Raw genomic sequence first — 23,710 nt, 5'->3', positions numbered from 1 at the left:
GAATGGCTCATACCCCTTAAAGCTGATACCCCCGTAAACGCGGCCTCCCCATTACCACAACAGAAGAGAAGTGAAATTCTACGCCGGAATGATAGCAGCAACGCAGCCAGCTGTGTAAGACGACGACGAACGCGGGAGCAGTGGCACGAGCGCGTTCGCAACGAGCCAGCTGCGGAAGACGACGCTCGAGCCATTGCTGATGATGACAGTTTCTGCGCACATCGAACGAACGGGTTTTGGTTTCGTCTAGCCATATACAGCTTTGCTGTAAAATGTGACGTTTTAACATCCGTTATCAATGAACGGAAACAAACGAAACTATTGCTGCCGCGTCGTTCTCTCTAAATAAATTACTGCGCGGGTACCGAAAGCCTACAGGCACTCAGTCAAGCTATTTACCGGTGGCCATGTCTGTAGATGTATTTGCGTCGCATAAGCATGTTTGTAGCCGGCTGACTGAGCGTCAACACGCACCACAATCGGCCAAGCTCAGTCACGGTGCTAACGCTAAATGCTTATTGATTAGTTGATTATAACGTTGTTGAGGGGACACGGTTCTGCGTTGATGCGAGTTAAAGCGAATAGAAAACACGTGACTTCCACAGTCACTTGACATCGCGCGACTTGAGCGGTGCATAATCAAAAGCGCGAGCGCAGCGAAAGCGCGTCTATACTACTTCTCGTGCGCAGTCTATACGACTACTCGACATACCACTCTAGTCTCACGGCGACGGAAGGCATGCTACATAGCCTCCCACGCACGAAATTCTCGTAAATTTTCGCAGAAGCGCAGCCTCACAGCAGGGCCAGGCTCTCGACAGTGGAGCTTGACGTAAAGCCCGTTTGACGGCGAGGGTCACGCCATCTCTCGCAGCAGAAGCGTACCTATGGGACGGACGCAGGATAGGCACCCTGCAAGACAGCGCAGTTCGCGGCGTACAAACCGGTCGGGGCACAGCGCGGTATTGTCGTGTTCCATAACAGAATGAATGTTTCTGAAACATCTGAGCCGACGCTTTCCGTTCAGCGTCATGCGCCTTCTTTAGTCAGCAGTCCTCAAATAACCAGCGACTGCGTTTTCTGTGCTCGTAAGTGGCATCGCCGGACGTTCGCGGCATTGTTTTAAAAGTCTGTCCGAAGAGTATTAGTTAAGATGTCCTCGTCGTCATGTTAGAGACAGAAAAGTATTTAAAAAATCAAGATTAACGCAAAATACATGTCTTCTCCAGACCGTTGCCCCGGGCGATTCGACACCTCGCTCGATTCACCCCGCCGATACTTTTCATATAGGCTTCATCGCTTCTCTACTCTTGCGCTTGCCTCCAGGGCAGGCTCCTGTTACTTGAGCATCCGGTGGAGGTATGCGCCTGGGAGGGAGCTCCTGTTCACATGGAGCGGCGGTGCCTGGCTAACCGGACCAATTTACTCCCATGTCCTACTCGAGAGGAAGTTCGTTCAATTTTTTTAATTACCTTTAGTTAGCTTGATGCCTGTCGCCGACTTGCGATAGCATAATACTATTGCGCCAGTAGCACAACGCGTGGGGAGGCCCTTGTTACAAAAATCCGGATTTATATCTACCTTAACGCACCGCGAAATCTTAGTTTTTCCATTTCGCTTTCTTCAAAATGTGGCCGCAGTAGCAGTGGTCCAGCGATACGCATTGACATTTCAGTGACGTGAATGGGAACACTTCATCAATACCTCTGCTCATTAGCGCTAGAAGCGGCAAATCACTCTGAGCGCGATAAAGGGCTCGCCAGAGCACCGGAACAGTGCCACGACAGATACTCGAATACCGAACCGAGTGTTTTTCAGGACGAATTACTGGCGACTTTTTCCCGTCATTATTATTAAGATCAAACGACTGTTATGCAGTGGCCAGCAAATAACACCTCCACTGCCACGAAATTGTTTTGATATCCATATACCAAATGGGGCGGCACCACAGTACCTGGTGTTAGCCACCTGTTCGTCAATGCGGAAGGCTCGAGCGAAACGGCGGTCTTAAAAAAAAAAAAAAAACCGCATAAGAGTTGCAAGGTAATGTGAGCTAGAAAAGGTACACACGTTTGCGCAATGAAATCTTCTACGGCCACTAATCACTAAAGTTGTTAATCTTTTTTCATTTTGTTCTCGTATTCTTCGCGCACACAGAAATAACATTCGACGCGCCATCAGGTGATCGGTACAGAGCAATCTGAACACCGTCGACATATGCGAATTTCACGCCGCTCAAACGCTCGGAGACCCTTGGCGCAGACGTCTTCATGGCGCCTGCTCCATCAGGTTCTCTTGTTCTCAGGTTCTCCTGCCCACCGAGCCGAAATGGCCTGCGGCTTGTTTAGTCTGCTCGCGGAGTGGATCCGATTGAAACCCGCGACGCTGTCGACAATGGCTTGGTCGACAATGACGAGCTCTGGGAGCTCGACGTGTGGCGAAAGAGGCGGCAACAGTGATTCACGCTTGTGACGCAAGCTGATCGCGCTGCTATCGGAGGTACCCGACCGCACGAATTGCTTCTGCTCGGCGGTGTGCCAACTGTAGTGATGTACTGCCAGATCGCAGGAGGAGCACTATGCTTCCAGTCATTCAGAATCATGTGGCCGACGAATTACGTGTGGCCAACCGATGAACGACTATTGGGTTAGTACCAGTGCGTCTGACAAGAAGAAATCATGCCGTTTTGCGCGAAACAAGAGTGCAAATGCGAAACGAAACAGCGCGTGCAACAGCGCCAACTGCGCCCTGAAAGGCTGACAGTGCAAGGAGGGCGGAAACACGTGACCTTGCCGGAAGTCATAGCAGGCACCAGCTCGCGCGCAACACCTCCCAGGCTGGATGGAGCACATATAGCGCGCTCCCTCATCGCGCACCGGAAGCCGCTTTCGGCCCTTACTTAGATCGCGCGCTCTACCCAATCGAGTGCGCTCGAGCTCCTTAACTCCACGCGTTCATTGTCAATACAAGAAATAGGACCACGCCAGATTACGGGAGTAATTAATAGACGAGACACAGCTTGCTTATCAACATGCTGCAACTTTAACGAATCCGAGTACAACGTGAGACAGCGAGTAGAGCAGAAGATGTTTGTACTGTTTTTTCAGCCGTTACCTTCGCGTTCCAGTCTGCTCCCCATTTCATTATTTTGTTCTTTCGCGCCTCTCCAAGCAGGTGCGCGTGGTGTCCCATTCGGGAGAATTGCTAGACTACTGGTCTCTCTGGCTGTGTGGTGAATATGCATATGTTTAGATTATAATTATCATTGATAATAGTGCCCGCGATTTCACGCTCCGGCCCAATCTAGTACTAAACTTACCACGCTACGATTAATAATTTGACGTTATCTGGACGCGCACGCTAATTAAAAATAAGATAGCGATAGGCACGTTCCCATCAAGAAATTATAAAGATCCCGTTTGTTTATCGGCAGCCATAGGGCGGTAAACATTTTATATACATGAAAGGCGACAGACAGGTCAGCCTACCATGCACCTTAGAAAAAAGTCAAAGGCCTGCGCAGCACACGCAGCACAGTCACAGCGTAAGCTGGAGAAGCGGCTCCATAGGAGTTTAATATAAGCCAGTCGAATTCGGAAAGCACTTGAAATATATATATATACTTGCGACGGCCCCTACATTAGCATGGTTTGAAAGATGCTGAAGATGACATATTTTTTTAAGGTACAATAGCGCTTCCAGCAGCTAGCTAGCATTGGCGCACCATAAAGGGTTCCTGAACCGCCCTCTGGCTTGGTGAAAAAATTGGCCGCATATCCGCTTGCTTCACTGCAAATGACGTCGAAAAACGACAGTCTTCTGCCGCCCCTGATACGTAACACCCTGTCTTCTCCTCCCGCTCTTCCCCTGTCACTCCTCGCATGATGCATGCAATGGAGGTTTTGCTGAATTCAATTCAAATTTCCCGCGTTCACCCTGCTCTCGCGCCATCTGTTGGGACCTTTTATTACTGTTGGCTTAAAGCCGGCTACAGAGCCCCGGCTTCAATCGGCTTGTTTTTAACGCGTAGCATCTTTTCGACACCATTTCTACCGCCCTGATTTTTTCATTTCTACCGCCCTGATTTTTCATTTCAAAAAAAAAAAAAAGGAAACTTACTTTTATTTCATTTCGGAAGCGTGTCTCTAGTTGACTGGTGCTTTCCCGTCTCCTGCTGATTTTCAGTTTTTTCGCTGTTTAGCTACGGGACTTCGGTCCCCCGCCGGCAGTGATGAACGTCGACACTGCCCGGTTCTCTCCCGACCTGGCCTCGCGTTCCGCGGTGCCGTCGCGGAAGCGTAACAGTGAAATGGACGATGCTGCCAGTGACAGCACGGAACTCTACTCGGCCAGCGGAGAAGACTCCGAAGACGGCTTCGAATCCGTACGAAGCCGCAAGGCGAAGCGGAGGAGCCTCAGTACACCTTCGCCTTCAAGTACATCTACAGTGCAGAACATGAGCCGTCCTCGAGCCCCCGCCATACTCTTCATGCCGGTGGTTTCCTCGGACAATCTGCGGCATCTGAATAGGCAAGCTGTCTCCGCCTTCCTTGAAAGATTAGTTCCCAATGAAATCACCGACATAAGAATTAACACTCGCAAGAACATTCTCGCCGTAGATGTCATGCATGCAACCGCGTTTGACATCTTGCGTACAGTAACCGATCTGAACGGGATCAAAGTGCGCTCCCACATTCCTGTCGACAAGAATACAGCAACAGGCGTCATCTATGACGCAGATGTAGCAATACCGAATGAAGACTTGCCTATCCTAGTCAAAACAGCCACTCCTGATAGTACCATCATCCAGGTATCTCGGATTGGCAATTCACGGTGTGTGAAGATAGTCTTCAAGGGCGACACCATCCCATCTATTGTCAAGGTTGGCCATTTTCGCCACCCCGTGAAGCCGTTCATTCCGAAACCTCTGCAGTGCCACAAGTGCCTTCGGTTGGGTCACGTCAGAGGTGTTTGTAATCCACGCTGCAGTATGTGCACGCTGCGCTGGGTTCCACACCACGGAATCCTGCCAAGCAACTGAATTTAAGTGCCGAAACTGCAAGGGATCTCATGAAGCCACATCGAGAGCTTGCCCCCGAATCAAGAAGGAGTGGAGTATTCTTAAGGAGATGGTAAGGGAAGGCTCTACGCACCGGGAAGCAGCCGTTTCTGTGAAAAAACGACGCTCCCGCCGCCACCGCAGACGTTCCCCAAAGAACGCGAAAAACCCCCCACAGCGCCAATCTAGTCCAGCAGCGTCATCATCTCGAATTGAGAAACAGCAGTCCATGCGCGAGACCAGACGCAACGTATTGATTGACAAAGAAGCCCAGAAAAGTGCTTATGACGTTGCCTGGCCTGCACTGCCAAATGCACGCCCACCTGCTGAGCTTGAGCGACGTACGTCTCCTTCATCGAACGTACCTCTTGCTTCCGACAAGTTGCCTGAACAGGATGTGCAGGTGGTTATTCTGCTGAAGTCATTAATAGCTGCGATTCGTACCTCTTGCTTCCGACAAGTTGCCTGAACAGGATGTGCAGGTGGTTATTCTGCTGAAGTCATTAATAGCTGCGATTCGCACACTTTTGGGAAATACACAAACTTCGACTGCTCGATGCGCTTTACAAGTACTGGATGCTCTCGCTCCTGTACTTGAAAGCTTACATTAGAAACATGGCTCGCCCACTTCTGCAGAGGCGACCTTTTCAAGAAGACGTCAAGAATGCCTCAATTCTTCAGTGGAATGCGAGAGGCCTGATATCACGTATTTCTGATTTTCGCCAATTTGTATATGTCAATCGGTTTCCGGTGCTAGTCATCTGTGAACCAAACGTGAAAAATATCCTCAGATTATCAGGATACGAAGCTTTTACCTCCGCCACGTGTGACAAAATCAGCAAGGTCCTCGTTTATGTTCGCAAAGAGCTCACCTACGTGGCCCAGGCCGTGCCTCCTCATGACGACAACCAGTATGTGTGTCTTAGCATAAAGAAGAGTCTCTCCTTCACACTCGTCGCAGGCTACATTTCCCCATCAAGCCGTTTAGACTACACAAGGCTCGGAAATGTTTTGACGTCGACCTCCAGTCCTTGGATCAACACAGGAGATTTTAATGCCCATCACCCACTATGGGGAAGTACAAGAACCAATTCAAGAGGTCAGACTCTTGTATCTTTTGCTTCGGACCATGACCTCTGCCTTTTGAACGACGGCAGTCCAACATTCTTTAAAGGGTCGTCGTATAGCAGCTGCCTAGACCTTACTTTGGTGTCGCGATGCCTTACTTCGAGCGTCCACTGGTTAACTGACTTGGAAACGCGCGGAAGTGACCATATTCCAACTTACGTTGCCATCAAAGGTCTAAGCAATATGTTTTCCCCTATGGTCTCTCGAACAATTGATTGGCCCGCATTTCAAGCCTCGGTGAACGCCGAATGCCAGAGAGGCCTTGCACGTAGCATAGAGCTTGTGATTGCGGACGCGATGCATGCTGCAACGCGCTGTTTCTCATGGTCACCTGCTCGCTCTGACTTCGACATTGAATTAGAAAGGCTTCGTGCAGTACGTCGGCGTGCCGAGAAGAGATACAGACGCACAAAGTCGATTCTAGACCTTAGGGAGGCCAGGCGCACGCAGAAGAAAATACGTCGTCGCATGGACAAATTAGACAACGACCGATGGCATTCATTCTGTAACTCGTTGGACCCCCGCAAAGCACTCTCTCGCGTATGGCGAACTCTCCAGGGCCTTCGCTCTTCTCCTCAGCAACGCCACCCCTTTAAGGCACTGGCGCTCCACCAAGGCTGTCGAGAAGTGGATGTTGGAGAACACTTTTGTGCGGAAATTGCAAGCGGCAGAACGCTACAAAAGGATCTGGAATTGTACGAAGTTCCTCTCATGCAAGTTTCGGCAATGGACGAACTTTTCTCCATGGAAGAAATGGAGGCTGCTTTAGCCATTTGCAGGCGTTCCTCTTCGCCCGGACCCGACAACGTAACATATGCTGCTCTCCTCCACCTTGATCATGAAGCACGAGAGATCCTGCTGCATCATCTCAATGTCTCATGGAGTGATGGTGTTGTTCCCCCTGAGTGGAAGCGTAGCCGTCTTGTACCAATCTTAAAGCAAGGCAAGTCGCCCCTTGAACTGAAATCCTATCGGCCTATTGCTCTCGCCAGCTGCGTTGGCAAGTTGATGGAAAGGATGATCCTCACGCACCTCGAGTGGTTTCTTGAACATTACAATGTTTATCCAGACGCGATGACAGGTTTTCGACGTGGTCGTTCGTCGGTTGACAACGTCATTGATCTCGTGTCGTCGATTCAACAACAAAAATCATCGAAACGCATCTCGGTAGCGCTATTTTTAGACGTGAGGGGTGCTTATGATAATGTCTCCCATGAAGCAATTCTTGACGCGCTCGTGGCTGCTGAAATCGGAGGCCGCACTTTTCGGTGGATTCGTAGCTACCTGACCCAAAGGAGCTTTTTTGTAGTCACTGAAGATGGTCAAACTACCGACCACTATACCAACCGTGGGGTTCCACAAGGTGGCGTTTTGAGCCCAGTTGTGTTCAACCTGGCTCTGATTGGGCTGGCGGAATCCTTGCCACAGCCTGTCAGTCTATCAATTTACGCAGATGACATCTGCATCTGGGCTTCCGGAGTAACTCGCCCGCAAGTTCGCGCAAGGTTACAAAAGGCTGCAACGATGACGTCTGCTTATCTTCAGAGACAAGGTCTCGGCGTTTCAACAGAAAAATGCGCGTTAGTCGCCTTCACGCGAAAATCGATGGCCGAATATCCTGTGTCTATTAATGGCCAGCCTATTCTGTACAAAAAGAACCATCGGTTTTTAGGGATCACTGTTGACCGCGACCTCTCCTGGAGCCCCCATGTATCCTACCTAAGGAAAAGACTCCTCTCGATCAGTCACCTCTTCAAAGCCATCGCCGGAAAAGCATGGGGACCGTCGGTGCGTTCTATGCTGCAACTATACAAAGCGATTTTTATGGGTTTCTTGCGCTACAGCACCCCGGTGTTGTCAAGCGCCCGGAGGACTAACCTCAGAGTGCTTGAGAGCATGCAAGCTCAAGCACTTAGAACGTGTCTTGGCCTACCGCGACGCGCCTCAACAGCTGCAACAATTGCCATCGCCAGGGAACATCCCATCAGAACGTATGTCGCCACAGACACCCTTCGAAATCATCTTCCGGCACCTTTCCCGACTACAGTCTCAACGCCTTGCTTCTCTCTCGGAAAGTAGGCCAGATGCAACTTTTTCGGGCACTGTAACCTCCTATCGATTTTCTCTTCCATCGGACTTCACGCCTGCCGCAATACCACCTTGTCCTTTGTGGTGTCTCCGGCAGCCACAAGTGCGGCTCTCCATTCCAGGAGTTACAAAGAAGTCCGACTTGCCAACTTGTGCCCTGAATCAAGCTGCCCTACATATGCTGCATGATTCCTACTTTGATCGAATTCACATTTATACAGATGGCTCTTCGACTCTGACCAGCTCTACTGGTGCGGTAGTTATTCCGTCGGCATCATTCTGCAAGAAGTTCAAGATCAGCCACGTCACAACATCGACAGGGTCTGAACTTGCCGCCCTCCGTAGCGCAGTGCTTTATGTGCACGAACAATCACCAAATAATTGGGCTATATTCTGTGACTCAAAGGCAGCCCTACAGTCACTTTTATCAGCTCTGCGCCGCAGCCCACATGAACAATTGGTAGCAGAGATACGAGTACGCTACCATTAAGCGGTGGTCAGAGGCCACAACATTGTATTTCAGTGGCTACCTGGGCACTGCAACATCACTGGCAATGGATGTGCCGACAAAGCTGCCCGTGAAGCACATGACGAATACGAAAGAATCCCCATACCATTGTCAAGAACGGACGCAGCGCGGCACCTCAGCAGTCTTGCCCATACTATAACTCTAAGAAAATGGCATACACCAGAGTTTACCAACCGGCGCCTATATGCCATGGACCCACAGATGCAATTACGACTTTTACCCGGTTTTAAACGACGTGAAGAAACCTTACTGTGCCGCCTGCGATTAGGAGTTTCTTTTACGAACTCCTATTCATTCCTAATTGGAATGGCGGACAGTGCGAACTGCAGCACATGTGGTGTTGAGGAAACCACCAGACATCTCTTATGTGACTGCCCTAGATACGAAGAAGAGAGGATTGCCCTTCGGACTGCTTTGGGGCACTTAGACGACAGGCCTTTTACGGAGGAGAAGATCTTGGGCCCGTGGCCTCGTGCGTCTTCTATGTACGGGGCTACAAAGGCGCTGCTGCGCTTTTTGAAGTGCACAAGCCTACATGACCGCCTGTGATGAAACTTAGCGATGAACGCTTGACTGTAAATGTGTGAGGTGTGAACTGTGAACTTCTCTCTTCCTTCTCCTCTTTCAATCCCTTCTCCCCCTTCCCCAGTGCAGGGTAGCCTACCGGGCTCAGCCTGGTTAACCTCCCTGCCTTTCCCTTATGACTTCTCTCTCTCTCTCTCTCTCTCTTTATTTCATTTCAAAAAACAATCCAATGTGTATTCTTAATTAAATAAACGCTGCGTATCACGGTTATATGCATATATTTTGCCTTAAATAGGCCTGAGGTTTCCTTTGCGCTGTATAAAGTTGACGTGTATGGCCCCGTGCCACCAGTGCTAGTAGCTTGGTTGGTTTTGGCCAGGCGGTTGAAACGGGTGACAGACAGACAAAGTTTTTTCGCGTTTAGGTAGCCCAAAAACACTATCGTCTTTAAAACATAGTCCGCGGATAGCATACGCTGCCGTGAACATTTCAGTAAGTTTTGCATTCGTGCGTGGCGCGTGTATCTGGAAAGAGGGGCGTGAAATCACCTTTCTCTCAAAGGCTCTCTTTTCAACAGAAGCCTGCTCCTCACTCTTTTCTGGACGCCCTATTTCGTAATAAATCGTCCAGAAAACGCGGCTTCGTAATAAAGCGTCCAGAAAACGGGCCTTCTATTGGCCAATAGCTGACGTCAATCAAGAAGGGTGTCTGGACCAGTGCGCTTCTTCCTACTGTGAATGTGTATATTTATTGACTAAGTTTAATAAACAGGCTGAAGTAAGCTAAAATATGCTCTTGAATTTCCATTATAATTACGTACTTCCAAAAGAAGCCGACTGTCGTCCGCTCACGCTCGACCGCGGCCGCTCGCGTAGGAATTAAACTTGGGCCACCGTGCTTGTCGGTGTCGTAGCCGTCGGGTCTCGCCCATTTCGACTAGTTTTGAACGCTCAATTAGCCTCGAACCATGCGAAGCTTAAGGTCAAACCACACGCACGCTTGCCAGTGCGCACCGACTCATGGCCGCTCCGTCCTGGTCAGACGTCATGGCAAGCACTGATAGCTCTTCATAATTGCGCAAGTTGGATGCGGCTACTATTCGTCGGTCAAGCTGGTGAAGGACAAAGCCGGTCCGCACCACGGTCAGACTGCAACATAGGAGCGCGAGCACGCACTCAAGCCCTGTCGTGCACAAAGCAAACGCTGCGTCATGCAGCTGCGTGCGCTACGTAGTGTAGATACCGGGGCCGCCACCGGATGCCGCGACGACCCCACTACCTAAGCGCGCTGCAGCTCGCCGAGGACAACCACGTTTGGCTTACGTTTGGCGCGTCGTAGGCGCCAAAATCAGAAGTAGTGGCGTCAACCTGAACATCCACAATCAAATTTGAACTGCGCGCCACGGTGACGTTCAGTAGGCGGAGCGTTGTGCCTGCCCCGCTCCGCACCCCGCTCCAGAGTGCGCTTGCGAGAGCTCCAGCCTCAGTGGAGGCGGTTGTGGTGCGATTCGTCGCGTGAAGCTCCCGTTGTCGGCGACCTTCGAGTGACCTTGAGCGAAAAGCCAGAGCCGTTATACGGGCACTCAAACGAGAACACCGGCGCATCGTTGCGAGAACAAAACGAGATCATGCAACAACCGGTCAAAATTTTAAGAAAATGCGCTCTCTGCCCCCCACCCTTTGCACAGCACCGCAGCATTACATACGCTAGATACTTCCGAAACAAGTAACAAAAAATATTGCTTCCGATTTATTCCTAGTATTTGTTCACAATATCACTCAAGCTGTAACTTCTAGTACGCTGAAGTTTTATTTGTCATTTCCAATAGCGACGTTCAAAAGGCATAGAGGTTGGCTGTGCTCTTTTGAACGCCAGCGGTCCGTGAGTCGTGAGCGGTCCGCCACAAGACGGAAGAGGCGCTGAGCGCGCTGCACTGTCGGAAGAAGAAAAGCGGTTGAAGGCGGCGGCACCACAGGCAGCAAAAGATGTCATATGGTACCCATTTCATGCTTACATCTATACTCTCGGTTACGGGAGATGCAGCAATTTTTTTCTTTGTCATTTGCATCTCTTTCGAATTTCGACATAACTGTCATTTGCACATGCCAAATGCGCTGAACATGTAGTCGTATAAAACTGCAAACCAATACAAGACCACATCGAAAATTTCCTTTAAAAAACGAAACCTGCCTCCTGTTCACCTCACTAATGAATAGCACGAAAGACTGGAGAAGCCTACACGACAACACGGTTTCCCCTCAGTCTCGTTCATCCTATGTCAAATTTCGTAACAATTGCTCCTTGCCCATTTACTGGGATCAATATCTATATACTGAAATTCGCGTCAATTTAATCGCTAATCATGCCGAAAAACAGCGAACATTTGGGCGACCGTTTAAATTAAAGGACACAGCGCCGTCCTCCAAGGATTACAGAGCTATCTTCTCGGGTTGTATTTTTCCGGCACCGGTCGTTGAGTCTCAAATAACCGTAGCCGGTAACCTGAACTCAAGCAGAGCCGCAGAGCGACTCACGCAAGCTGAACACCTGCACTCGCCAAGCACTACGTTTCGTATAGAGAGGTAAATAAAGAGTCTACAAAATGCGCAACAAGGGCATGGAGGGCGGTCACGTGGAGCCGGCGTCAAGTCCTCCGCTTTGGCGAGGGCGGTTCAAATTGAGGAGCAGCAGCGGGACCGCGGGACCTTCGACTTCAATTTACGACGCAAGAAATTCATATATCGACGCACATATAACGATGATAGACTTCTAGGCGAATAACGTGATGATCTAGCTCGACTTAATACTTTCCTTTAGTGTCCCTTTAATGTCGGCTTATAGGGAGGTCGACTCCGCTATCTCGGCGTATAATGCTCTCGCTCGAGTCAACTTACCGGCGTTTCTAAGAGGCAGCTCCGCTCGCATCCAACCCGCTATCGTGCTGTTCAGAAAGCTTCGCGTATTTGTCCCTCGGGTTCAGGTAAGAGCATGAATGTGGTTGCATACGGCTTCAGCGATATCATCAATTCAGCTAGAAACCAGGGCCAGAATTTGCTGATACTTCAGCCGCTATCACACAACCAATCACAATGCTATTTGGATGCGAACGTCGTGATTGATAAACAGGTGCGCTCCAAGCTGATAAGAACACTCATATGGTACGCAGAATGAATTGATCTTTACGCCAAACGCTCGACGGTGATTAAATGCCAATAGCGGAACTGCAATGTTGATTTATCAATAACGCCACCCGAGAACGGATAACTTCAACGGCGACCGCGTCCAACGGTCATTTTGACCACCCTTTGCGACAGCTGAGTAAACACGCGTCTTGCAAAGCTTCCTATCAGCGCATGCTGCTGCGGACACGATGATACGCACGCCTCAGAGCACGTCTGGGTAAAAATGAATATTACAACATACACATGCAGCGTTTCTATGCCTCGTCAAAGTTGGGAGGAAATTTTAACTGCTGTTACTTTTAACCTAAGTAAACAAGAACATGAGGCCACAGGGCATGTATGACCATAGCAATATTTGAATACTTGGAACGAAAACACCTGCAAGTAAGATAATACACTCGTGACCTTAAAGATGAGGGAAAGCTTATTTCATCCCGCTTAAAGAGGCCCTCAACCACTTTTTATCGAAGTCAAGAAATGCATTTGAAGTTAGACTATTTCAGAAATACTTTGCCACAAGAAAGTACTTCATTACGCTCAGCAGAAGCAGAGTTATTGGCAATCAAACATCTCTGCTCGCGGTGCTTCCGCTTCTTCTTCAACAACTTACACTGCGAAGGCTACGGCGGAGCGGGGCGTGCGCACAACGCTCCGCCTACTGAATGTCACCGTAGCGCGCAGTGCAAATTTGATTTTGGATGTTCTCGTAGACGTCACCATTTCCGACCTTGGCACCTACGACGCGCCAAACCTAAAGCCCCTGGATCTTCTAAAAGGAGCACCAACTGCCTGCAGCGCCTCCTGGTTTGGCACTAGTGAAAAAAGTGCGCGCCCTCGACATACCGCGTTGCATTATGCGGCCGCGCGACTTCAACAAGTCAATCCGTTAACGTCGCATCATAGCTTTTCAATGCTTTCCCTTTGGGTCAACAGGCAGAAAAGAGCCTTCGATACCGTTCCAATATCACCACTGGCCGCGCCCACGCGTTGGCTCAGCGGCCAGCAACAGCACCTCGCACTGACGCGGGCGCGGTGCGGGACACGGGTGCACCAGGTGAAATCTATGCCAGCGCTCCGCTTGAGAAGAAGGACGCCATGGGCGTCGAGACGAGTGGACGTCTCCGCATCGGCTCCGCCTTCTGATATGCTTTTTGCCGGTATACTGTGTGAAATCTTCCCTAATTTTATCACCAACGTTTTCGCTGAGTCTAGGGCAACACCCGGATACCGGTTTTGGCCCGGGCCACCCAGATTTTCTTCTTTTTTCGACCAACGTTTCGCCTCACTCGCTAGGCCTTGAGTGGGCTGAACACGACTACGTACTCCTGCGCCGGCGCGTCCCGCCGCGGCGCCGATATCATGCCTGAGGTGGAGGGAGAACCAATCACTCAAGAGGAAGCCAGCGCGCCTGGCTGGATCGAAGCAATTCGACGTCGAGCAACTACTACCACCGGCAAGCCAGCCGGCGCCCGCATTGGCGAACCGGAGCTGCGACGAGGGTTGCAGCCGCCAGCCGGCTCCCCCCGCTGCCAACGGATCATCACCGTGTCATCGTCCACCACGGAGGTGGACTGGATGTGCGTAAGTGCAACAAGCTGAAGTTCTTACAAGCTCTACTATTCGCTGCACGACTCCCGCCAACGGCGGCAGAGGAAGATATCGTTTGCACTAACGACACGCAGAACATCTTTGTGATCAGCACGTCGAGCTTATAAACGGCCGAAGCGTACGCTAAAGTACGAGAAATTGTTCTCATGGAGCGAGCACATCCAGTATCAGCTTACGTAGTCGCCTCTGGCACCACCAGCCGAGGCGTAGTCCGAGGCGTCGACGCTGACCTTCCGGACTCGGAGCTACAACGCCTGTTCATCTCATCACACAACCCTACGTTAATTGGGGTACGACGAATCCAGGATGCAACCACCATCATCCTTCTCTTCGACGGACTTAAAGTCCCCAACTATGTGCGCTGCGGTATGCTTCTGCTGCGTTGCACGCTCTACAAGCGACAGATCGACACCTGCCGCAACTGCGGCCGAGTCGGGCATCGACAAGACGTCTGCCCCATCTGAGAAAGTCTGTGAACACTGCGGTAACAAACCCACCGGACCCGACCATGTGTGCGTGACACCCAAATGCGCGTTGTGCGGCCAGGCCCATATTACGGGCGACCGCACATGCCGAAATCGCTATCAAAATCCCTTACGTCGTTCGACGTCGACGCCGCTGCAGACGCAACAACAACCAACAGACCCAAGGAGGCTCGGCCAAGCAAAAGCCGACGCCCAAGCAACCAGCCCCGAGTCTACCGACGAAGCACCTGCCTACCACCACCGAGAGTCCGACTGCAACACCTACCTCGGCCGACCGAGTCGCCGGTAAAGGTGAGACTCGCGGTTCCGCGCGGTCGGGTAATTTGCCACAGCATGAGAAAGATGAGATTCGAGAGCTCAAACGCGAGCTAGTGTTTCTGCGCAAAGAAAACGCAGAATTCAAAGCACTTATTCGAAACCTGCAGCAGCCGAGAGAACGCGTTGTCGAGGCACCGACGCCCGCCGCTCTGGCCGTTGAACCCGCCCCCACTACGTCGTCGAACGCCAATCGCGCCGCAAAGCGTCGCGCGGCCGAGGACCCGGCCGACGAGCCCGTTACTATGTCTAACTTCATGGAGGCACTTGCCCGCCTCCGAGCAGACATTGCGGCAGACCGAGCTGCCGATATGACCCCACACACCCTCCAGCTCACCGAGCTCCACGCGCGATTACAAATATTAGAAGGACAGCACGAGGCGGTTCGTGCGCCAACCCCTATGCAGTAATCATAGCTAACACAAGCAATCGTGTAATTTGGCAATGGAATTGCTTCAGCTTTCCCAAGCGAAAGGCAGCTTTGCAACAATTCATTTAATCTAGCGCCAATCGGCCTGCCGTAATTCTCTTACGAGACACACTAACCGCCGACCCCGTTTTGCGTGCCTATCGCACCGAAGCGGACCATCGAGCGGGAACGCGAAGGATAGCGACGCTCATCTCCAAGAAGTACGCATATGTTCGCCACGAGATCCGCCCCGATCTCAAAGACGATCACGTTATGATAGAGTTAATCCCAAACTCAAAGCTTAAACAGTCAGTGTTTATTCTTAACGTATATAGTACACCCAAAAACACGCCAACTACATTTCAGGTCCTCTTTCAGCGCGCGAACAAAATTTCAGGGGATCACATGCTCATACGGGAGACTTTAATGCCACGCATCCAGACTTTGGGTACCGCGGCTATTCCCGTAAGGGCACTGCCCTGGTATCACAAATGCACACACATAGAATCACGCTCCTAACAGATCCCACTTCAGTCACACGGGTAGGTAACTCGGTCACGCGCGATAGAAACCCGGACCTCACAATGGTTAGGCACGCGGGACAACCCACGTGGACTAACCTAGGTGAGAATCTGGGCAGTGATCATTACATTATACAGACTATTGTAAACGTCTCTACAAACAAAATTAGACAGTTTCGCATTACGGACTGGGATCGTTTTCGAGAACTCAGGAAACGCGACGACACTCACTACGAACCCCTAGCAGAACTCCTCGCACGACTCAAAGAGGACGTTGCAAATTCGACTCAGGACGTTGAAACGAAACTGGAGGTCGAGCGCATGGATAGTCGGCTAGCACACCTGCTCGAAGCTAAAAAATCACTGCAAGCGAAATGACGCACGCAAAAGCTCAATCGTAACCTTCGTAAAAAGATAGCTCAACTCAATCGTCAAATCGAGGCACATTGTCGTAATCTAGAGGGTCAACACTGGGACGAAGTGTGTAACTCGGTTGACGGTCAAATGAGAAATGGGGCCAAATGGAACCTGTTAAAGCACTTACTAGGTGACAAACCATCGAAAGCATCCCAACAACTCACGATAGACAGGCTAATCCACAAACTAAAAATCTCGGGTAAGACCGACACTCAAATCACCGACGAGCTAGCCCCGCGTTACCTCAGTACCGAACCTAGCTCCCCATCCGATTACCCGCCCGCCCCGGACGCTACGGAGGAGGATCCACTAGGATCCCACTTTACTTGCGCTGAGGTTAAGGCGGTGCTCTCCGAACTCAACTGCCGCTCGGCCCCGGGTCCCGACGGCATACAGAATAAACTTCTTAAAAATTTCGCCGAGGAGGACATAGAACTTCTCACTCAGCACATTAACAAAATCTGGGAGACAGGTAACGTCCCGCCTGCATGGCGCGAGACAACCGTCATACTTATCCCTAAGCCGGGTAAACCCTTAGCGCTATAGGCTCACTTCGTCCCATTTCGCTCACGACCTGCGTGGGTAAGGTGGCCGAACACGTAATCCTCAAGCGAGTCACGAAATTCGTTGAGGAGCGTCAGATTCTACCGATCAACCAAATTGGCTTTCGCCCGTCCATGTCCACGCAGGACGTAATGCTGATGCTGAAATACGAGCTCATGGATAGGATCACGAGAGACACTAGAGCCATCCTAGCGCTCGACCTCGAGAAGGCGTTCGACCGCGTAAACCACTCTCACATCCTCGACTCGATTCGACAGGCAGGATTAGGTAAGCGTTTCTACAACTACGTTAGTTCGTTCCTACGCGACAGGACAGCTACAATACAACTCGGCTCGATGGGCTCGAAGCAGTTCAACCTGGGACCAAGGGGCACACCCCAAGGGGCCGTGATCTCTCCGTTCCTGTTCAACCTCTCCATGCGCGGTCTGTTGCGACAACTCTCACAGATCGAAGGCATCAGTCACGCCTTCTACGCAGACGATATCACCGTATGGAGTACAAGGGGCACTGACGGCCATATCGAGGAGCGACTGCAAGAAGCGGTCAGCACGGTACAAACGTTCTTACGGCAGGCCGGTCTCTCGCTATCGGCAGAGAAATAAGAATTACTACTCTACCGCCCGAAATACCAGGCGCGCAGAGACGCATACGCGGAAATCAACGTCCTGACGGCGGTCGGTACACCGATCCCCACGGTGGACCAAGTTCGCATTCTAGGCATGGCCATTCAAGCCAACGGCCATAACGACGCCAGTGTCACTCACATTTCTAAGAAGGCCGAAGCAATGGCTAAATTAATTAACAGAGTAGCTAACAAGCGCGGGGGACTGTCTGAGGAGAATCCCCGCAGACTGATCCACGCGTTCCTCATGAGCCACATCAACTATGTGGCTCCCGCCCACCTGTGGCAAAAAGGAGATGTACGCCGTCTCGACGTGATCATCCGCCGGTGCGTTAATCAGGTGCTCGGGTTACCGGGCAGCACCCGCACGAACAAGCTGAACGAGCTAGGCATTCATAATACATTCAACGAAATCGTAGAAGCTCAAAAAATCTCTCAAATTGTAAGGCTGTCTTCCACTGAAGCTGGGCGACGATTAGTAGCGCACCTCGGGGTCCAATCTCCCGTAACCCAAGAAAGCTCGCGACAGCTCCCCGAAGAGCTGCGCTCAAAATTTACAGTATTCACGATACCCCGTAACATGCATCCCACACATAACGTGGGGAGACGTCAGGCACGGGCGCGAGCCCTACTCAGTTCCGCAGCCGCCATGGAGGATAACGTGGCCTTCGTAGACGCAGGGCAGTACGGATATGCGGACCACTTTGTCTCGGTAGTAACAACACTCAAAGGCGAACACTTGTCGTCTATGACTTTATTAAATTCAAACGCTGATGGTGCCGAGCAGGTCGCTGTGGCACTAGCTCTCGCTGCCACCGACCGCACTGCCATTTACACAGATTCGCGCGCAACCGCAAGGGCCTTCATGACGGGCTCGGTTTGTCGGGAAGCCGCGCGCGTTCTCTGTGCTGCCAATTGGTCAGACAAAAAGCAAATCATCTGGTTCCCGGCACACGTTTGCCGACACGTACACGGAACTATCCTTAATGCCAACGAGTTGGCTCATTCCCGGGCGCGAGGTCTCACATTCCACGTCGGGGAGAACCACTCGGAGGCTGAGGACGTTACTAGGTACTTCAGAGATCCGCTGTTAACCTTTAATGAAATCTGCAAACATTACCAGTTGGAGCGGCGGAAGTACCCACTCCCGCACCCACACTTAAACAGAGCTCAGTCTCTCACTCTATGTCTGTTACAGACGGAGGCGTATGCATCGCCTCTAAAATGTTCGAAATACATGGATGACATAGAGCCGGGGTGCCCGCGCTGTGGCAATGCCTTAAGTTGCGCGAGAGCAGCGAGTCTCGCTCTACGGAGGCGGACTGGAACTCTCTTCTCACTGGCCAAGACAAAAGAGACCAGCTTAGGGCCATCCAGAGGGCCCACGACATGGCCGTGGAGTTTAACCTCCCCGTCCCGTCGTGGGAGTGGCCCACCGGTGTCACCTCCTAACGGGGGTCGAGCGCCGCCTCCGGATAATAATAAAGTTCTTTGCCTGCCTGCTCCGCTTGAGAACGCCCAACGACGAGCGCCAGGCGCGCGTCGTCAGCTAGTTCCTCTTGGACCGCACCAGGAGGCGCGCTGAAGTTATCGTCCAATCGCGTAGCATGGCGGCGAGATCAAATCATTTCACTGCTTTTAGAAGATCGAATGGCTTTAGCCAGACGCGGTTGTCCTCAGCGAGCCGCAGTAAGTATAGACCAGGGGCCAGATTCACAAAGCTTTTCTTTCGTAGCTGCTCTTTGCCATTGGCCGGCCGCCTTAGATAATATGTCTTGCAATCGGATTGTCTGAAATTCTTTCTCACAAACAATTTTAGCGAAAGAAGTTTTTGTGAATTCAGGCGCAAAATTTTTGGTACCCTCTTAGCACGAGTGTCAGTCGCGCCGCTACCCTCGACGCCAGGTGCTGCCTTCTGGTGAGGACTGCGGGCATGACTACGCAAGACGGGAGAAATTGCACTTGCGGTGCGTGTTCGTTTAATTTGTTGATTTTAGACGTGTTCTTAACTCTTCGTCTGAGCAGCACTGCGCCGTCATTGGCTGCAGCCACAACCAACGAACGAGGAGGCTGCTTGTGCAAGAGCTCTGCGACAGACGTTCACAGAGCCACAAGAAGTTTGCGTTTGCTTCGAGTGCATTCGCTGTGCACGCAAGGTCCCTGCGGCACCTGAGAAACGACACTATAGGATAGTGGCTTGAAACAGAAAATACCTTGTGCCAGCAGGCTTGCTCGGGTGGGTATTCGTTCTGTCGTCATGAACTACGCGATAGTGTACGTCTTGCCTTCACGCGCTGCGAGCCTGCAATAAAACCATAAGAGTGTCGTTTAAGGCCTTTCGGCATCTTTTTTTGGGGTATGCTCGGTTCACTTTCCGAACGGAAAGCCTACGGAGGAGAACCCGTACCCAAGACGGTGTTTAGGATACAAAACAAAGGTAAGTGGAAAGCGTTCGGTTGCGCGTGTCGACTTCATAACTTGGGCAATGAATGTTCCGCTGAGGCAAATAAAGAAGACTGCACGGAGCTTGACACTTGTCGTGCCCTGTGTTTGTCATGCACATGAATGAGCCGCATTCGAGTACGCGTGACCGCGAAAAAAGAAAGCAGCATATGACTATAGCGCGCACTAAACAAGGCTGCGTTACGCGTCAATGCCTCACTAGATTTGTTTTTCTTTCGTTCACACAATTCGTGAGTGCTTGAACTGCTATAATAGTACGACGCTCACACTCAGCTACACGAGACGCATGTTCATTCGTTAGTAACCGGGTGGTGCCTCCATCAGGGATGTCGTACATGGATACGCAAACTATTGCGTTATCCCATTGACTGCGAAAGAGAAAATAATAAAGCGCCTGTAACTGGCTGCACACGCGATATGAAATGTAATGCTTCTATCTCGTGCACGCTGCATTGGCGCACTAGCTGGTTACGTTACTGAAGGTGTCCCTATTGTCAGTGTGAAATGCTGGTCGTATTTTCTTCGTGTGTCAAGTCGTACGTAAACACGTAGTAGCTACTACAGCTTTCCCTGATACTGCGTGCAGCGCGCAAAAATATTACAAAAATAGCTTGATTGTACTAATATCCATCGTGGTACGCTAAGAGCTTACGACGATCCCGATGACAAAGCAGGGTAAAAATGCGGCACAATGTATGTAGCGCGCGGTACAAATATTGTCACTTGTAGCGACGATAAAGAACACAGTGGTAAAACTGTGAATGACGAAATTAAGTTTTTGCTGAACGAACCTGTGCCCAGAAAAACAAGTCAAGCACAACTATAGCGGCGAGCACATTGGACGATTATCGAAAATCAGACGCGTCGGCTTTTATACATGGCCCAACGAACCTTCCAGCGTAATTGCTGGTGCTCGTGTAGGTTCTAGAATGTACACCAGTATTCCCGTCCCACACAGAATTCAGTTACACGAGGCTCGGCGACAACGTCAACAGATACAACCATCGATAACATTAGAGAAACTTCCGATACAGAAACGCGCGTCTTCCGCTGAGTGATAAATATCCTGTTAGCTGGTCAAATGCGGTCACCGGACCGAGATAAAAGTATGCGTGTCAATGCCCCCCCCCCCCCCCCCTTAAAAATCAATGTCCCGATGCTACAAACATGACACAAGAGCGAAAAACAAAAGCACACTTACTAAAGAAAACATAACAAAGAAACGAAGTCCAAAATTTGTTAGCGCTGGTAGAACGGCTTAAGGCGCACAACATGGACTATTTCAGGTCGTGAGCGGCGCCACCATGATTGGGAAATGCCGTCAGGCACGACCTCATAGTCCAGTGCGCCAGTAAGTCGGATGATCTTGTAGGGTCCGAAATTGCGTCGCAAAAGTCCTCGTCGGCGTATCGGGCTCCAAACCCAAACACGGTCTCCAGGCTGGTATTCCACTTAGCGCCGTCAAAGATTGTAGTGCCGGCTGTCGCTCCTTAGCTGGCTCTTGGTGCGCAGGCGGGCGAGCGGTCGGGCTCCGGCGCACTGGAGGTAGGATGTCTTCCTCAGTGACGTGTGGTATGGCGTCGAGACTCGTCAGGCTCCTTCTGTAAACCAGCTTGAATGGCGGTACCTGCGTTGTTTCTTGCACTGTCGTGCTGTAAGCGAAGGTTACGTGGTATCCCACGTCTTGTGCTCGACGTCGACGTACATCGCTCACATGTCGGCGAGCGAGACTTGTTCAGGCGTTCCGTCGGACCATTTGTCTGCGGGTGGTAGGCGGTTAGCGTCCGGTGACGTGTCTCGCTATATTTCAGGATGGATTGAGTAAGTCCAGCTGTAAAAGTCGTTCCTACGTCGGTAGCGGGGACTTCTGGCGCACCCTATCTCAGCAGGATGTTCTGAACGAAGAATTTCGCTACTTCCACCGCCCTACCTTTGCGCAGGGCTTTCGTTCCCGCGTAGCGGGTAAGGTAGCGGGTGGCCACGACGATCCGCTTGTTTCCGAATGCTGACGTCGGAAATGGCCCCAACAAGTTCATCCCGATCTGCTGAAACTGTCGGCAAGCAGGCTCGATCGGCTGCAGCAATCCCCCTGGCGTTGTCGGTGGTGTCTTGCATCGCTGGCAGACCAAGATCACGGCCGCTCGATGAAAAACACCGTGTGTTTTTCATCGAGCGGCCGTGCCAAGATAATCCTGGCGGATCAGACAGCCCGACTCTGGTGCATCACAAAAGGAAGCTATCTGCCACAGGAGATTTTATTTATTTATTTATTTATTATTGCGATAGCAATTATATGGACACTCAAAAGCAGATTTCTGCCGTCGGCGTCGCCGTCGCCGTCGCCGTGAGGTTCCGTATGACGTCATTTGGAGATGAAATCGTCGCCGCGCGCCGAACGCTGTATGTGCGAGTGAAAGGGCGCGAGGGGCGCGTCTTTCACGGGGAGTGAACGCACGGCGGAGAACAAACGCGCGTTCTGCGCCGTGCTCGCTTAAGGGCTGCAGAAGTAGGCGTCTCTTTTCTCCTTTACAATCACCATATATGTAGAGCAAACGCGCCTTCTTCGGACGCGCGAGAGGCCGTGGGGGAGGGGGAGGGAAGGGAGGCGACGTTTAGCTGCGGCACCAGGTGCCTATTTATATCAGAGGCTCCAGCAACAGTCACCAACGCCGCACGCATTTTGAGCTAACGCGGGCAAAACGCCGATGGCGTCGACAACAGTTCTGCGTGTTGTTGCTACCAAAGCCGCTCACCTTACTTCGTATGACATTGCTGTGTTGCTATCGCATTCATTGCTTCGCCCTTAGGGCGAAACTGTGACATTTTTTATTTATTTATTTATTTATTTATTTATTTATTTATTTATTTATTTATTTATTTATTTATATTTATTCATTTTTATTTATTTAGTCATACTGTTGACCAACAGGGAGGGCACATGAATAAAGTTCTCAACACAAGCACACATAATACAATGGTGAACTAGAAATGATAGCATATTAATCGAAATGACTATCAATGAAAGTTTGAAAATCGCATATATCATTTTTCTGCACAGCTTCTTCTGGTAAGTTGTTCCATAAGCGTATGGCGTCAGGAAAAAAAAAACACGAAGCAAGTCAGTACGGGTTCTTATTGGTTTCACCAGGAGGGAGTCAGCTGTTCGTAGGAATCCTTTATTAAACTGGGGCTTTACGTATGTTTCTTTATTTTTACTTTCTCGTGCCATTCTCTGAAAAAACAGTTTTAATCGACACTTCTGCCTTCTTAATTCTAATGATTCCAAATCACATACTCTTAACATGTCCGTAACCGAGTCTGTGCGCCTATATTTCGAGCGTATAAAACGTTTTCATGCGCGTTCCCGCTAAAACAGAAAGAAAAATTCGCTAACCCTTCCCCTGTCTAGAAAATGGGGGTAAGCGAAGCTTGTCGTGTGTGTACCTGACCTCCTACTTTCCTTGCCTTTCCATTTTCCCTTCCCTTTCGAGCAACTTTTCCTTCCGCTGCGTTGTACGATTCTCTTCTCGTCGCTGTTGTCCCTTGCGTTCGATTCTCGAGTTTGCTAGGCGGCGTGGTCAGCAGCATTCGCCCGCCATTGCCCCCGCTTGCGATTCTCCGAAATTCAACTGCTTCAAAATTAAATCTGTCCGTCGCGGAAGACAATGAATGGCTCATACCCCATTAAGCAATGGCTCATACCCCCGTAAGCGCGGCGTTGCAATTCTACGCTGAAATGATAAGCGGAATCGGAGCCAGCTGCGGAAGACGACGACGACGCTCGAGCCAATGGTG

General features: G+C 50.8%; 2 protein-coding genes across 2 annotated transcripts in view; one reads left to right on the top strand and one right to left on the bottom strand.

Moving 5' to 3' along the window:
• The window catches only part of LOC125943409 (interferon regulatory factor 1-like), a 176,541-nt gene that overhangs the window by 99,652 nt on the left and 53,179 nt on the right, over positions 1-23,710 (bottom strand). The window lies entirely within an intron of this gene.
• Positions 13,871-17,432, top strand: LOC125943408 (uncharacterized). The gene is made up of 3 exons (XM_049662703.1): positions 13,871-14,088; positions 14,744-15,302; positions 16,956-17,432. The coding sequence occupies exons 1-3, from the start codon at positions 13,871-13,873 to the stop codon at positions 17,430-17,432; spliced, it is 1,254 nt and encodes a 417-aa protein (XP_049518660.1).

The sequence above is a fragment of the Dermacentor silvarum genome, chromosome 2, assembly GCF_013339745.2.
Source record: "Dermacentor silvarum isolate Dsil-2018 chromosome 2, BIME_Dsil_1.4, whole genome shotgun sequence".
NCBI lineage: Eukaryota > Metazoa > Arthropoda > Arachnida > Ixodida > Ixodidae > Dermacentor > Dermacentor silvarum.
This window is presented reverse-complemented; position numbering and strand designations above follow the sequence as displayed.

Excerpts from the sequence above, each read along its gene's own strand:
- LOC125943408 (XM_049662703.1), top strand. The coding sequence starts at position 13,871 with ATGCCTGAGGTGGAGGGAGAACCAATCACTCAAGAGGAAGCCAGCGCG. Across the intron at positions 14,089-14,743 it reads ACCACGGAGGTGGACTGGAT|ACGCAACAACAACCAACAGA; the intron begins GTGCGTAAGTGC and ends ACGCCGCTGCAG. Across the intron at positions 15,303-16,955 it reads TAGAAGGACAGCACGAGGCG|GACGTAATGCTGATGCTGAA; the intron begins GTTCGTGCGCCA and ends ATGTCCACGCAG.